General features: G+C 41.1%; 1 protein-coding gene across 1 annotated transcript in view; it reads left to right on the top strand.

Moving 5' to 3' along the window:
- The window catches only part of IFITM10 (interferon induced transmembrane protein 10), a 51,804-nt gene extending 38,645 nt beyond the window's left edge, over positions 1 to 13,159 (top strand). The window contains exon 3 of the mRNA XM_042459361.1: positions 12,092 to 13,159. Within this exon, the coding sequence (XP_042315295.1) occupies positions 12,092 to 12,241 (150 nt within the window). The 3' untranslated portion in view covers positions 12,242 to 13,159. The remainder of the gene's footprint in view (positions 1 to 12,091) is intronic.
- The last annotated feature ends 2,089 nt before the right edge of the window (positions 13,160 to 15,248 follow it).

Raw genomic sequence — 15,248 nt, 5'->3', positions numbered from 1 at the left:
CAGCTTTTGTTAGGGCAGCCTATTATTTCCCTTGGAATGACTGCTAGATTGCGAATGAATGTTACCAATCAAATGTAATGCTTCTCTTTCCAATTATGTAAATTGACAAATTGATACAGCTTTTGCTAGGAATTCAGGAGTAGCCTAGGGAGAGCAAAAAAAAAATGCATCCTTTTCTGGCATTCCAAGGTGAGGAATTAATATTATTGTTGTTATTATTATTATTACCTGTGTATGAGGCATTCTGGGGTGGCAAGGAGTGGGGGATACTGGATGCATTAGCTTGCATTTTTGGGGTTGAAAATGGGGCCAAGGGCAGATCATAACCTACAACACTGATCAAATGCCCACAACACACACACATGCACACACACCAGAGGTTTTTTAATTTGACAAGTGGTGCCTGGTCCTTTAAAAAAAAAAAGGAGGGGTGGAAAGCACACTTCTGATGCCCCTATCAGTGCTGGAAGCATCACCTATGACCATCGCGGAACTAACTTTGATTGACAGCCAGGCACCTTCACCTTAAACCTGAATTCTCCAATAGGGCATTCATGTTAAAATGCCCCTGATTGGTAGTCAGCACTTGCTTCCGGAGAAATTTGGGAGAGGGCCCCCGAATTTGCCCAGTTCCTTCTGGAGCAATGCCGCCAGTGTGAATGAGCCCGATGACTGGGTGTCTTGGAGGTCTGTCATTTATAGAGTCATCAGAAGTTGAAGCTGACTTGACAGCAGTTAAAAACAGGAGAGTAAACAGGAACATACATTAAGTGTCACCACTTAATTTAGAGTATTTATACCCCGCTCTTCAGCCAAAAAGCTCTCAGAGTGGCTTACAAATTGTTAATTACCAGTAGGCATTTCCCAGCCCTCAGGCTTACAATATAAAAAGACAAGAAACAGAAGGAGAAGTGAATTCATCTATTATATTTCTAGTTCTACACTTTTAAAAAAAATCATCTAAAATAATGTAAACAAGGAAGTAGCACATAGTTTTAGGTCAGCTGTTTTCATTAGAGGGCATTTTCTGTTGTCGCCCCCAGATTATGGAATGACCTGCCGGACGAGATCCGTCAACTGACATCTTTAGACAGCTTTAAAAAACGCTGCCAAGACGGATCTCTTCTGGCAGGCTTTTCCTGGATAGATAATCCCACTCTCAGGAACCCTCTTCTCATGAGAGTCCCTAAGGTCCTCTCTGGAAATTTGAGTGGATTGCTGCCACAGTTTGCTGTTTTGTTTTTGTCTGTTTTGTACTTGTGTGTATGTGTTATGTTGTTTTAATTTGTTCGTTTTAATTATAATTGATTTAATAACTTTTTAAGGGGGGAGGGAAGTAGATTTTGATATATACTGTATTGTATTTTATTATTGTTAGCCGCCCCGATTGACCTCAAAGGGGCGGGATATAAATAAAAATATTATTATTATTAATCTTATTATTATATAGGAGCAATTATTACATGTATATTCATTACTTAGTCACCACAACACCAAATGACAACTTGAATCTGTGTAATAGCTATCAAAGGATTAGGGCTCTATATGTTTGGTAGGTAATAATTCAAAGGTAGGGTATTGCAAGAGTGGGCAGAAATTAGAAATAGATGAGCTAATACTAAATCTCTAGGTGGTCTAATACTAAATCTCTAGGTGGTTTGCAGTAGATTGTCTGGGATTTGTGATTTCCCATTGTTTAACGCAAGCAGCAGCAAAGTATCTCACCTTAAATTGTGCTGCTAAAATGAACTGAGTTTGGGAAACCAGAAGTAGACTTTTTTTTTTTTTTTTTTTTGGATAGAGAGACTGAGGGTCATTCAGTTCTGGTACTCAAAACCAAATTCTGGACTTAAAATTATTTGATTATGTGTCTTCCATATCATTCTTCATCTGGTGGATCTTAAGTTTTTAAAAAAGACAAAGTTGATAGTCTAAGGTGCGGTACATACCACCATAAAGCAGTGTACCAGCACCAGTTCTAGGGTTAAGAAACATGCGGCAACTGCATGGTCCCTAACCCTAGAACGTATGGACAGCATAACAATGGTGGCGCCCTTTGTACACTGGCACCACCATTGTTAAGTAAGCGCCGCACAGTGTCCACACATCACCACACGGAGCTTACATAATGAGTGTGCCACTGGCACACTTGTTACTCTGTCCCTGCGGCTTAAAATGAACCCGCTTTTCTTGGGTTCTTTTTCCTCCACAGGGAAGATGTGCGGTTTGGCGGCTGCGGCTTCCCTCCAGAGGAAAAAAAGGCCGCTGGCAGGCTGCCTTTTTCGGGTGGTCTGTCTCAGGTCTAAGTTTGAAGCCTGTCCATCCCTGCTGTAGTGCTAGGGACAGTAGCATCATGGAGGGTGGGGGTGGGGTTGGACGTAGGAAGCCCAGGTTCAAATTGGAGCTCAGCCATTAAACTCTTTTGATAGCCTTGGCCAAATATCTTGGTCTCACAGTCTCCTGTATTTCAAACAGACAGAACAAAAATGTCATTTTGAGCTCCTTGGCTACGATACCAATGGGAGTAATAATGACACTAATACTTGCTAATATGTTATTTGGGAATTTTTTTTTAGAGAGAATGTTCCTGCAGGATTAATTGTTAGCACTTGTACTATAACTGTGAGATATTTACTGGGAATTTCTGTTCTTTCCAGACTTACAGCTTTTAAACTGTTAGGAATTGCCTTAAGTAACCTATATAGAAGTCCCCAGACGTAGGATACAATGCCAATTTTTCTCCTGGTATAGATTTCCTGCTTAATTCTCAACACTCTACAAATCACAGAATTCTCTGCAAGTAGACATCTGCCTCGGTTTTCTTCTTGGAGAGGGAGTGATGCCTTTGGGACACAGAGTGCCAGGAGCCAGGAGCCTAGGGTGCCACCTTCTTTATGGATAGTCAAGCCCTGTATCTTTAACAACCATGTCACAAGCAATAATCAACAAGTAAAGCTGTCTTTGTTATTGCGAGGACACTCTGCCAGGTGATACACAGAAGCTATTAAAGGGATTCTATCAAGATGGCAACCCTACAGAATGTAAAAGAATAAAATGAGAGACTGGTATGCTGTCCTAACGGTTTGCTGTCCTAATCTTATCTTTTGGTAGATGGATGGGAGAAGAAAATATGATCTCTGTTCAAGATGGAGGGACTTGCATTTGATAAATACTGGCTTTGTGAATATATTGTATTCCCTTTCCACTCCTTTGCATTTTCTGAATATGAACTGAGTGCAGGAACAAAATATGACCTCTCCTTTCTCCTCTTTTTCCTCTACCTCTCAGTATTACTGTTTTAATCCAAGAAGGGGAAAGGAAAGGAAAGGAAAAGGTTGGTCATACCTTCAAAGCCCTCTGAAGATCTAGTGTTCTCAGTGAGAACTGATGATGATGCAAATATTTAAAATACTTTGTGCACTAATAAATGCCAATTTAGGAGATCCAGGAACTCAGCACTGCAGGTGGTACAAATGGATCTTCGCACTATGGCTGCTGCCACACTGCAGAATTAATGCAAGTTGACACTGCTTTAACCTTCGTGGCTCCATCCTATGGAATTCTGGGGTTTGTAGTTTGTTGTGCTCTGACAGAAAAAGCTAAATATCCCACAGAACTACAAATCCCAGAATTCCATAGCATCGGGCTATGGCTGTTAATGCAGTGTCAAACTGCTTTATTTCTGCAGTACAGATGCAGTCTGTGTGACTGTCTTGGAAGTGTATGTGTCTGTCTTGTTGCATGCCAGCATATGTAGGGGGCCCTTGGTATCTGCTGGGGTTTGGTTTTAGTACCACCACCACCTGAATACCAAAGTCCATGGACATTCAAATCCCATTAAATACAGTGGCATGGTAAAATGGTGTTCCTTGTATAAAATGGCAAAATCAAGGTTTGCTTTTGAAATTTATATTTTAAAAAAATATTTTCAAGCCATGGATCATTGAATCTGTGGATAAAGAATCCGTGGATATGGAGGGCCAGTAGTATATGAAAACTCATAAAGTGTCATCTTTGTGGAGGAAGCAGCATTAGAAGAGGACAATGATCAGCACAGAAATGGTGCAGAGAGCAGTACTATCTGGTGACTTTGTGTTTTAGTCTGACCTTTAAGTAGGCTGTCCAAGGTGTTGAAACTGTTCTGGGAATAAGGGCGCATCACTTTGGATAGCTCCTGTAAAGTTGGCTAAACCCCAAAGAGAGTGGATAGACTAACCACCACTGCCTGAGGGGATGCTTAACAGTTTCTCTCCCTAATGTTTTCTCATTGCAACCTGGCTCAAGGCCATTCTCCTTTGTCACACAGTGCTAGGGATGTTTTTGTGGAACTCTGTAGATGCAGGAGGAAGAGCATTGTGCAGAGAAAGAATGATACACATATACACTTCTTTGCTGAAAATTGCCTGAAAACTGTTCCCCCCCCCCCCCAACAGAAGTTGCTGTTTGATTATGATGATGATGTGTACTTATATCCCACCTTTTTCTCAGTTTGGGTCTCAAGACAGCTTACAACAGTTAGTACAAATACTAAACATTCAACGATATAGCTGTCATTAGTCTGTAGAATCTATATGTAAGGAGATCTTGTAGCACCTTTGAGACTAACTAAAAGAAAGGAGTTGGCAGCATGAGCTTTCATAATGATGTTTATCACACTATGCTCTTAAAGAGCTACAATTCCAGTGTGACTCCTCTAGCAGCCTCCTGTTGCATGCTGGGATTGGCAGTTTTAAGGAGCTGAACTTCTCTGCCTGAGAATTCTAAATACCCCTCCTTAAAACTGCCAATCCCAGCATGCAACAGGAGGCAGCTAGAGGAGTCACACTGGAATAGTACCTCTTTAAGAGCTCGTCTGATAAACACCATAGACTAAAGTTGACTTCCTCAGATGCATTTGGTGGAGTAGAAGCCAGGGACAGACCTATATATGCCATTGGTGTGTGAGAATGTCAATTCAAATTCAAAATCCTTTGTGTATGGAAATGAAGTGACAAGTCCAGCTTTAACTATGGTTGTTTGTGAACATCAAAGTTCCCAATGCCTTTGTTCATAAATGACTATTGCTCATTCTGCCAACTCCTTTCTTTCAGTTAGTCTCAAAGGTGCTCCAAGATCTCTCTACATACCGATAGCTAAACACTCACAGCATACAAAAGTTAAAAAATAAATATTATTTGTAGATATTATATACATTTATGAACTATTGAATTGGCCCAGTGGAAGAAGAAACCCTAAAGAAGGAGGAATATTTACTAGTTTAGTTCATAAAGAGTGGGAGAGCTAGAAAGGAGAGGAGTTGAAGTTGCTAAGATAAGGGGAAGAACTTTTCACCCTAAATAGGCTAATAAGATTTTCAGTTATGTGTATAGGGCAAACTCTTTGTAGTAGAATTTCTGTGTTGCATTTGCTTCTGTTTTGTATATTTTTTAGTCTGTTAAATCATAGTTTTGTTAGATATGCATTAGCTCACGCAGAGATTCATACAGGTCTCAGGGTAATGAAGTGAGAAAAACAGGTAGTCATCTATATGTAGTTCCAATTAATATCTTTTCTATATAAAACTTATACAAAGGCAGATGGGATATCAATAAAGTAACTTAGGCAAAGCAACAAAATGAGCAAACAATTCCAGAGCGCTTGATAAAAAAAGGACTCGGAAACACCGGGTTCTTTTTACACCGGAGGGATGCCGCATGGTTTGGTGGCTGCGGCTTCCCTCCAGAGGGAAACAGGTTACAGGCAAGCCACCCTTTTGGGGCGGTCTGTTCCGGGCCTAAATTTGCAACATGTCCTGAACAGCACAGGGAGAAAGGTCCTCCAGTCAAGTCCTGCATTAGCACCTCATTGGATGCATGTAATTTGGGGTGGGGGTGGAGTGTCAATGTACATGTGTTAAATTTAGTTTTTATTTTATTGTATTATTACATTAAATATTTATACAATCGCCCCTCTTCACTCGCGGATCTGAGATCCGTGATCTTGAATATCCATGGAAGGGCAACCTCTGCTATTTTCAATGGTCAGTAGCCATTGCCATATGTTTACAGAGCAACACTGGTTCATAAGAATGGGAGTATAAAGTGCAGAACTGAAAAGAAATTTGTAAACTATTTCTGAAGATACTTGGCCTATGTGAATATCAGGCTATATTTCTAGTATACTTCTGCACTTTAAGCGGATAGACTTTATGTTGTTCGACACTGACACTTACTGTTTAGTTTTGAGTATTGCAAGTGGACTACAGTTGCTCCTAATGGAAGGCTCTAAACAAGAAGTGAACAGCAGATTGGATTTGGATATAGTGATAGATCTAGAGGTGAGTTGCCGAAGAATGACTGCAAATCACCTAGGTTTTTATTTTTTAAAAAAGTAGCAGTAACTAAATTACTCTTTCTGCTGAGGTTCACCTACATGAATACCTTTCCATACCATCTGAACTGAGTACAACAACCACAACATCTTGACAAAATGCAGGGCTATGACTAACATCATCATTTTATCCCCCTTTCTCCTCCTTTATGATTTTAAAGACCTTTGCCTGATGAAGAAGCCAGTGGAGTTTCAAAAGCTTGCAACATATATAATGGGCATTTTGGTTGGTCCAATAAAGGTATCACTGTTTTGTAGATTTTGGATTATATTGTACCTTCAAGTCAAAGTTATACTGCTGAAATAAAAATAGCCTAGCCTTGAGATAGTTGGGGAGAGGGGAGGTAGAAGAACTGTGATTCCTGAGCATTTCCATATTCTTAAAGAACTAGGTTTTGTAGATTATTTTTGTACCTTGCTGCATTTGGTGGGTCTGTATGTTCTTAAAAGAAAAGAAAAAACCACAAGCTCTGTGTTTCCAAACTTGCTTAAATCAGAGGCAGATAGATCTGTTCATTGATGTGCAGAGGCATAGCAGGACAATTTTTGCTGAGGATGGAGAAACAAAAAATCGGGAAGGGGGAACGCTTTGGGCATCAGTCTCTACTATAAAAAGAGCACCAGAATCCTGTTGGGACCTGAAGTCTTTTGTAAGTGGGTTTACATCTGCAGGAATTAGAATTATGCAGTTGTTTTAACATCCATATCCAGTAGAGGGCTCCTGTTATGTTGCTATGTAGCAGAGCCAGAAAGTGCCTGATGCACATTGGTGCACAATGCAGATCACACTGCACACTATCCCTATGTGCAGTGTCCCATTATGCCTTTTTGCAATTCAGTAAAGGAGTTTCTTAGAATCTGTGCTACATAGTTACACAAAGTTACATAAAATAACAGAATTCTGGTGGAGGTTCCCATGGGAAAAGGTTTTCATGGGCAATGACAAAAATACCATCAAGTTAATTCATTTTATTTAGAAAGTATGTTGGGAAGCTTGTAAATCAGTTTAAACTACAGTATTTCCACATGCAGTATTTCCACATGCCACACAGGTTTTGGAAAAGCGGGATACAAATAAACTATATTATTATTATTATTATTATTATTATTATTATTATTATTATTAGTGTAAACTAAATAACAGTGCCTAGGAGTAAAATGCATGTTGTGCAAGTCATCCTACCATAATAATCTGTACTGTTTGCCTATGTACCATGATTTCTCTACAAAGCTGTAGAGAAACTCTCCACTTGAAATTCCTTCGAATATGTCACTTTCAAAAGCCATGATGATTAAATATATTTTACTCAGAGGAGCACAGAGTATTTGGGGAGCAATTTTCACTGTTCTGCATCACCTTAATTCCTGTGTGTTTTTACTTTGAAGGCGTATGCCATGTGTGTGTGTGGTGCGCCTTCAAGTCGTGCTGACTTATGGCAACACTAAGGCAAACCTATCATGGGGGTTTCCTTGTGAGTTTTGTTCAGAGGAGGCTTGCCATTGCTTTCTCCTGAGGCTGAGAGAGTGCGACTTGCCCAAGGTCACCCAGTGGGATGTTAGGGATGATGGGAGTTGCAGCTCTTCTCCTGGCTTTCACTCTCACCACCCTGGTCAGCGGAAGAACAACCAGTTTGACCAGTAGCTCTGAGAATTGGCTGAAGATGTCTTCCAATCTTCTCTGCAGTCTGCTGGTTCTTGTTCAGCTCTCAAGACACCAGTCAACACAGTAGTCTTCTTGTATAAAAGATCTACTTTTATTCTAATATATACATTATGCACAAAACAATCCACTACTCACAAAATCCACACTACTATACTCCTCAATACCCACACTACTATACTCCTCTATACCCACAAAAAGTATTGCCATACATTATTGCTTATATAGACATTTGTCTCTCTATTCATTATACAGTTGCCACCTCCTGGGCGTGTACATACATTATGATTGACATACTATACTTGGCTCAATCTAGCCCTCACATTGCATCATACATTACTGTCCACTCAATGACTCTCAGGTGATATCAATTTGTATCTTTTCACTTTGTCATTGCCTCATATGTCCTTGGCTTTCAGGACTTTCTAATTACATTACTTACAACACCTGTGTGACAATTCAATAACTTTTGCTGTGTCATGTTACTTTCAAATACATTCATATACATATTATATTTCTTGTGACTATATATCCCATGTGGCTTTTTCCTGACATGGGATTCATGGCTGAGTAGGGACTTGAACCCAGGGTCCCCACAGTTGTAGTCCAATACTCAAACCACTGTGCCATGCTGGCTCCTTGATGGTTATGAAATAGATGGTTATGAAATAGGTGCATGTGGAAGTGGAAGCCATGCTGCAAGCACTTGCTTCGCAAAGTGAGGGCTGAGCCGCAGTCAGATTGGCTGTTTGAGGAGTCATGGTGACCCACCCCCGTGTGTCTAATCGTGCAGAAGAGGGAATGCATTTGCTTTAACAGGAATCTGCCACTGGAATTTTCTTCTCGTATCAATCAGTGTCAGCATGCCTACAAGAAATATTCTGTTTTATCAATTATCTTATATATACACACAAGCCGTGACTATAAGGCCAGAATATAAATTTCAATCTGCAGTTGAGCAGACCCACAATTGGATTCACAATGAACATAGATGTTTTGGGGGGTTAATGTTATGCTCTAAAGTCATAAGATTTCATGCACTAGAGTCCGCTTCACCATATAGATACAAATGTAGAAAGGGAAAAAAGTAACTAGTATGGTAGTTTCAAATGGTAATGAAATGGAACAGTGTAGTCTGTGACAATTCAATTAAACCCTAAATATATCATCACCATGATCACTGAAAACACCATAAACTGATGACAACACACTCATTCTGTGTGTGTATGTGCGCGTGCATGCATGCATGCACATGTCTTCAAATCACCTATCAACTTGTGGCAACTTGATGAATTTTGTAGGGTTTTCTTAGACAACCCTTTGCTAACATAGGCGCATTACAGACCGCCCGTTTGGGGCAGCCTGTATCCGGCCCTTTCCCCGCCGGACTGGGGCCTCAGCTGCCACAGCGGCAGCCTCTGAGGCCCCGATCCGCCACTTTCCAGGCTGCGGGGAAGCGGCAAAAGGCCACTTCCCCGCGGCGTGGAAAGGGGTGTCCTTGGGGCTTCATGCCCCAAGGACAACCAATGGCGGCGGGGATCAAGAGAAAGGGGCCGAGCTCGGCCCCTTTCTCATTTGCGTTGCTGGTGCAGCTGTGTAGAGGCTGCGCCAGCGACGCAAATCCTGGAAGGAGCTCCAAAACGGAGCTCCTTACTGCGCCACCGAAAGAGTGCCCCAGGCGCTCTCACGCAGCATGAGTACGTCATTTCCGCGCTGCCTTGTTTGGAGGCGTTGCGGTGGTGACATAGCAATGGCGGCGCCCTTATGTATAGGTCATCACCATTTTGTACAGACCCAGTCCGTACTAGGGTTAGGGGCGTCAGGAAGTGATGCCCCTTCCTAACCCTAGTACGTCTGTAATGCGCCATAATTAAATTAATAAATACCTGTATGGAACAAGAAACCATGGTCTCTAGTCATTCTCAAATACATGCAAGCAAACTTTTTGATAAGGCAAGTCACACTCTCTCAGCTCAGAGGAAGGCAAAGGCATTAGCACCCTCTCTATGAACAAATCTTGCCAAAAACAAGAATAAAAACCTTAGGGTCACCATAAATTAAAATGACTTGAATGCAACAAGAACAACACTGATGCACCTGACATAATAAATGGCAAGATTACGAAAATGAGATAACATTTTAATATCCTAGGACACTCCACTGCTGACATCAGTGCTTCTATTCTGCAACAAGGAAATAATTGGTTATTAATAATTACTACTGTTGTGAATATCATTATCTTTATTTTTCTTACATTTTTCATTGCTTTGAATTGTTATGGACTATACTGCTGATGTTTCACCTCCCTGTTTATTTTTCCTTCCTTTCTGCACACACACGTGTGTGTATCTATTTGTGTACACACATACATACACACACACACACACACACACACACACACCTGCTATTTATACCTCATGGAGCAGGTGAAGTGGACCTTAATCCTTGAAAGCACTGACAAAGAATCGCAACAAAGTCATATACATTTTTCAAATATTACTTTCATCATGTCAATCAGAGCAGAGGTGGCCAACATCAGCTGGTCTAGCAGCCAGTTTTCTGGCACTGGGATCCAGCAGCTGTATAGATTCTTTTTCTGCAGAGGAGCTGTCACCTCCCAACTATTTATTCTGTGATACACTCACACCAGGAAGCCTCTTCTGGAGCATGCTGCTTGGTTATGCAAGTCTTAAAGGTGATCCTAATGCTGAGTGGGGTCACATGTCAGTCTATCCTACTGAAGATGAAACATGATTTCTCCCTGCAGTGGCTATAAGCTAAACCACATAGGCCCTGCAGAAGACCTTCATTAGTCTAATCCTATTAATATTAATATCCTGTAAGCTCTGTAGGTAGCTTTTTACTGCAGTGGAATCCTGTGCCAGATTTCACCCTGCCAGCCTCTGAAGTGGGCTGCAGTTATCTTGTTAGGAGGGACTGAACACGTACACATATAGAGAGCTGGGGCAGGGACAGCTTTCACAATCACATTTTCATTGCCCATGACCAGTTCAAACAGGATCAGTGCTGAGAGTCACTTGGTAGGCCTAACATTCCTACTCTGAAATATATACAGAGTGTGCATTACTCAGAAGAAGCTTTAGAAATCAGGCTGGAAGGAAAAGTGTGAGAATGCTGAGTCTGATGGGTTTTTCAGAATGCTACATATCTAGTTTGTGGAGAGAGGAACCTACTTTGGGTTTCCAGAGCCATAACATTTTTTTCCAAGTAGTTCTGGATCCAAAGGGGTAGTATGGCAGATAACAAGAAAATGAAATATATTTATCTGTCTCATTATAAGCACTGGACTCTTGCTTCAGCTTTTTAAAGAGAGTTTGGACAACCATTTGTCAAAGTATTTCTGTCTGGGGGAGGGGGGGGGTTGGATGAAATAATTTTTGGTTGTGCATTCCAGCTCTATGTTTCTATGATATAATCAGTTTTTACTAACAAAAGCTAGGGAAGAGCTGGAGATTCCCTAGGGCACATGAATGATTACTCTTGGGCAGAGCCCATCAGCTGGGCACAGCACTTACCTGCCATTTTCATCCCAGGAGCTAGCTCACTTCCTCCCATCACTCCATTTGCAGCTCTATTTTTCTTATTAAAAAGAGCAGGGCGTCAGCAGCAATAGCAATGCCTTCAACTTGTATGATCTGGCAGAGATTGTCAGGACTCCCAGCCAGAGGAAATATGGCCCCAGCATATGGTGAATTAGCAACACATGCAAAACTCAAATAAGTTACTTCTGGGGCTGCAAAGCTCAGCGGCTGGTTTTGGGAATTGCATTTGGCAAAGGAAAGGAAAAGAAAGGGCCACACTAACATATCTGAGCTTTGTAAGATTATGTCTTTTCACTCATAATCTTCAAATCACTAAGACCCTGGTAAAGATAATAGGACAGGCCTCGTCTCCAAACTGGAAGAATGTCAGGAGGGGTGTGTGTGTTGTAATCATTAAATTGTTGCTCCTGTTGCAGGCTTTTAAAATTGTTACTTTCTTAGCTTACTATTTTTTAAAAACTATTATAAACATGCTCTCCTTTGGTTGTGTTGTTTCCAGGTTCGTGACAAAAAACTCCTCAATGACCTGAATGGTGCTGTTGAAGATGCCAAGACAGCCCGTCTTTTTAACATTACCAGCTCGGCACTAGCCACCTTCTGCATCATCCTGGTCTTCATCTTCCTACGATACCCACTTACTGACTACTAGATGGTGGGCCAGAGATTGCCACCTATCTCCCTCCGTGCCAGAAGCTGCCATTGAGTTTCAAATGGAAGGGGCACCAACAAAACCAAGCCACCCACCCAATTTCTTCCTTAATGGCAAAAAGAAGCCACTCACTTCCCAAAAATGAAAAGAGGCAATTGGGACTAAACTCCTCTGTTCCCCCATAGGCACATTTCCTCATAGGCTGACTGGTTCACAAACTTCTGTAGCAGAGAGTTTTACTTTTACATTTTTTAAACAAAGTATTTATTTTCATGATAAAGAAACTGGACTTGATGGTGAGAGGGAAACTCAACAGAGCTTGGTCAATGAAATGCAGTCAAAAAAGGGAGAGAAGACGGCGGTCACCAGTGAAGCTGGGATGAAGTTTATGCAACCATCCTGAGTGCTGAAGCTGAGTGGGTGGGGCAAAAGGTTCTGGTTGGCCCAGTTGATCTGGAAACATCTCTGGGATCCATAGCAAAGTCACAGTCTCAGAGCTCAAGAGAGGGAATAGGGAAAACTGCTTGCTACTAAGAGATAGGCATGGCCTTTGCAGAACATATCAGTTGCATTCAATCTGCTTCCAACTTCTTTCCCTACTCCTCTCCCCACTCTGCGTCCCCATTACACAGACCTTTGCTGTATACATTTTACCTGTTTTCAGATGGATTTGTCCAAAGCCCAAAATAGCTTGCAAAAATGGTTTTAAAGACCAGGAGATTTGGATTTCTAGGCAGTTGAAACTAGCCTCTCCTTGATGAATTCTGGATCTTTCTATGGTAAATGCCAGGAAACATATTATTAATGGTCCTTTTTGGAGCCTCATGGAAACACTGAGAATGTAGACAGCTTACAGAAAAAAAATTACATAGATCCTGTATTTCTGTCAACTTTCAATAAAAATACCTCTAACCATCAGTCACTGTTTTTACTACAGGTCACATTTTGTGCCTTATAATTCAATCAACAACAGGAGAAATTTGGGCTTTTTCAAACAAACAATGGCTAGATCATTTATTTAAGAAGAGGTCATTGTTTTCAAGCCCACTAAGTTATCTGTTTAAATATTACAATATCTTGCTCACTGTCAAGATAAAGTGAATGTTTTTCCCCAGGTTGCGTAGGCCAGTAATGCCACTGGGTACTTTCCTAAAGGCTCACTCGTACTATGCAATTGTAGCACTCTATTCCACTTTAACTGCGATGGCAACATTCCATGGAATCCTATGGTTGGAAATTTATGGAGGGGCATTTAGAACTCTTAACCAGAGAGATCTAGTGCCTCAGCAAACCACAAACCCAGGATTCAACAGGAAGTTGCCATGGCATTCACAGTGGAATATAGTGCTAGATTTTTGTAATGTGAATGGGCCCTAAATCCATAATGGAATTGTATTTTAATTATAAATGTATTAAAACTTTAATTCCTCAGGAGGGAATGTGCTTTGTCAAACAACAAATCTTACCTCTTTACCATAACAAAATGAGTTCCTTCTACCAAATTTTGCTTCAGAAAGGAACCTAATGAAGAAACGCAACTACTGTGCTGTCTGTATTTGTAGCGTAAACTGTCTAGAAACTGGAGAGATCGATGTCCAAAGCCATCTCCAAGTCAATCTAAGCCTCTTTCTCTTTTTTGATTTATCCATTCTTAATTAGCTTGTCACCATGGAATACTTTGCAAATGCTTATTACCTGCTTGTTTCTTATGTTCCTCATGTGACTGATTGTTTGTCCCTCTATGCCTATTTCATTCCAACTAGGTCCCAGTGTAGATGTTATAGCAGATTATTTGCTGCTTGTCCACACTCAATCCCCTAATGTTTTGGCAACATATGAAATGACAGTTGTAGAGGAGGTAAAATCAGGTAGCCATATGTGTGCCACACCAACAACACGGACCAGTGGCAATGGTGCAGGGGCTCCTTCATTGCATTTGTTGTGTTTCATAAGTTATTGGAGTTGCATGACATCCCATGGAGAGGAATAGCAGAGGAAACTTCCTTGTGCTGTAGTTTTATTTTCCACAGTGTTGCCTATAGCAGGGGTTGAAATAACATGGCATCCAAATATTGTTGGACTGCAACTCCCCACAGCAGTAACCAACATAGTCAATGGTGAGATGAATGCTGGGAGCTACAGTCCAACAGTATCACATCTATTCAAACAGGAATCACTACAGCTTTGTCTTGCCAGGGATTACACCTGGAATCTTCTTTGTGGGGACACAAGACCATTCTTTGGTCTATGTGCAATGTGTGGGGCAGGTATAGCCAAAAGATACAGCCAACAGCAGATCAAAGCCATCAGGAAGCATGAACTGAAAAGATGAGAAATGACTCCTTGAAGCTAGTTGGTTGGAGAAAGACTTCACACCTGGTACTTTTGGCAAATTCTCACCCATTCAGTGCTGAACAACAACCATGACTTAAAGTTGTGAAGCCTCCTCTCAGAGACTCCTGCTTTGCTTTCTAGGGAAGACATTATTTGATAATTTTAACTGGCCCATTTTGTATAGAGACATAGATGAATTATAGATTTTACTGAGTCATCACTGCAGTTATTTACAAATTATGGGGTGGGTCTAGGTTTGTGTTGGGCAAAGGTTGTGCTGAACAATCTGGCAAATGAGGTGGGATCAAAATTGAAGTAACCTTTAGGAACAGCATGTCTGGTGGCCCTGGGGACCAAAGCAAGAAGGAGGAGTCTGTAATCTTCACCATCCACTCCCATTTTCTAGTGAGGAGAAAATGCTGGGTCCTGATACTTTCCAGTAACAGGATTATTGCCATGAGGGGAGGGGGGTTCCAACTGTGTGCAGTTTATTGTTTATAAGCATTTCTATCAGCTGTAGTTTCTTCAGCAGACACAGATTAGGACAAACAAAAAAGGATACAGTCAGGCCTATTTGTCACCTGTTTGCTGGGTTTCAAAGGAGGGCTTTCTGAGTAGATTGTGTTGAATGAATTATTGTGTAAACTATGTAAGTTGCCCCTTGGTTTTAGAT

This window comes from Sceloporus undulatus, chromosome 1, assembly GCF_019175285.1.
Source record: "Sceloporus undulatus isolate JIND9_A2432 ecotype Alabama chromosome 1, SceUnd_v1.1, whole genome shotgun sequence".
Taxonomy (NCBI): Eukaryota; Metazoa; Chordata; class Lepidosauria; order Squamata; family Phrynosomatidae; genus Sceloporus; species Sceloporus undulatus.
The sequence above is the reverse complement of the archived record's forward strand: the minus strand, read 5'-3'. Positions and strand labels throughout refer to the sequence as shown.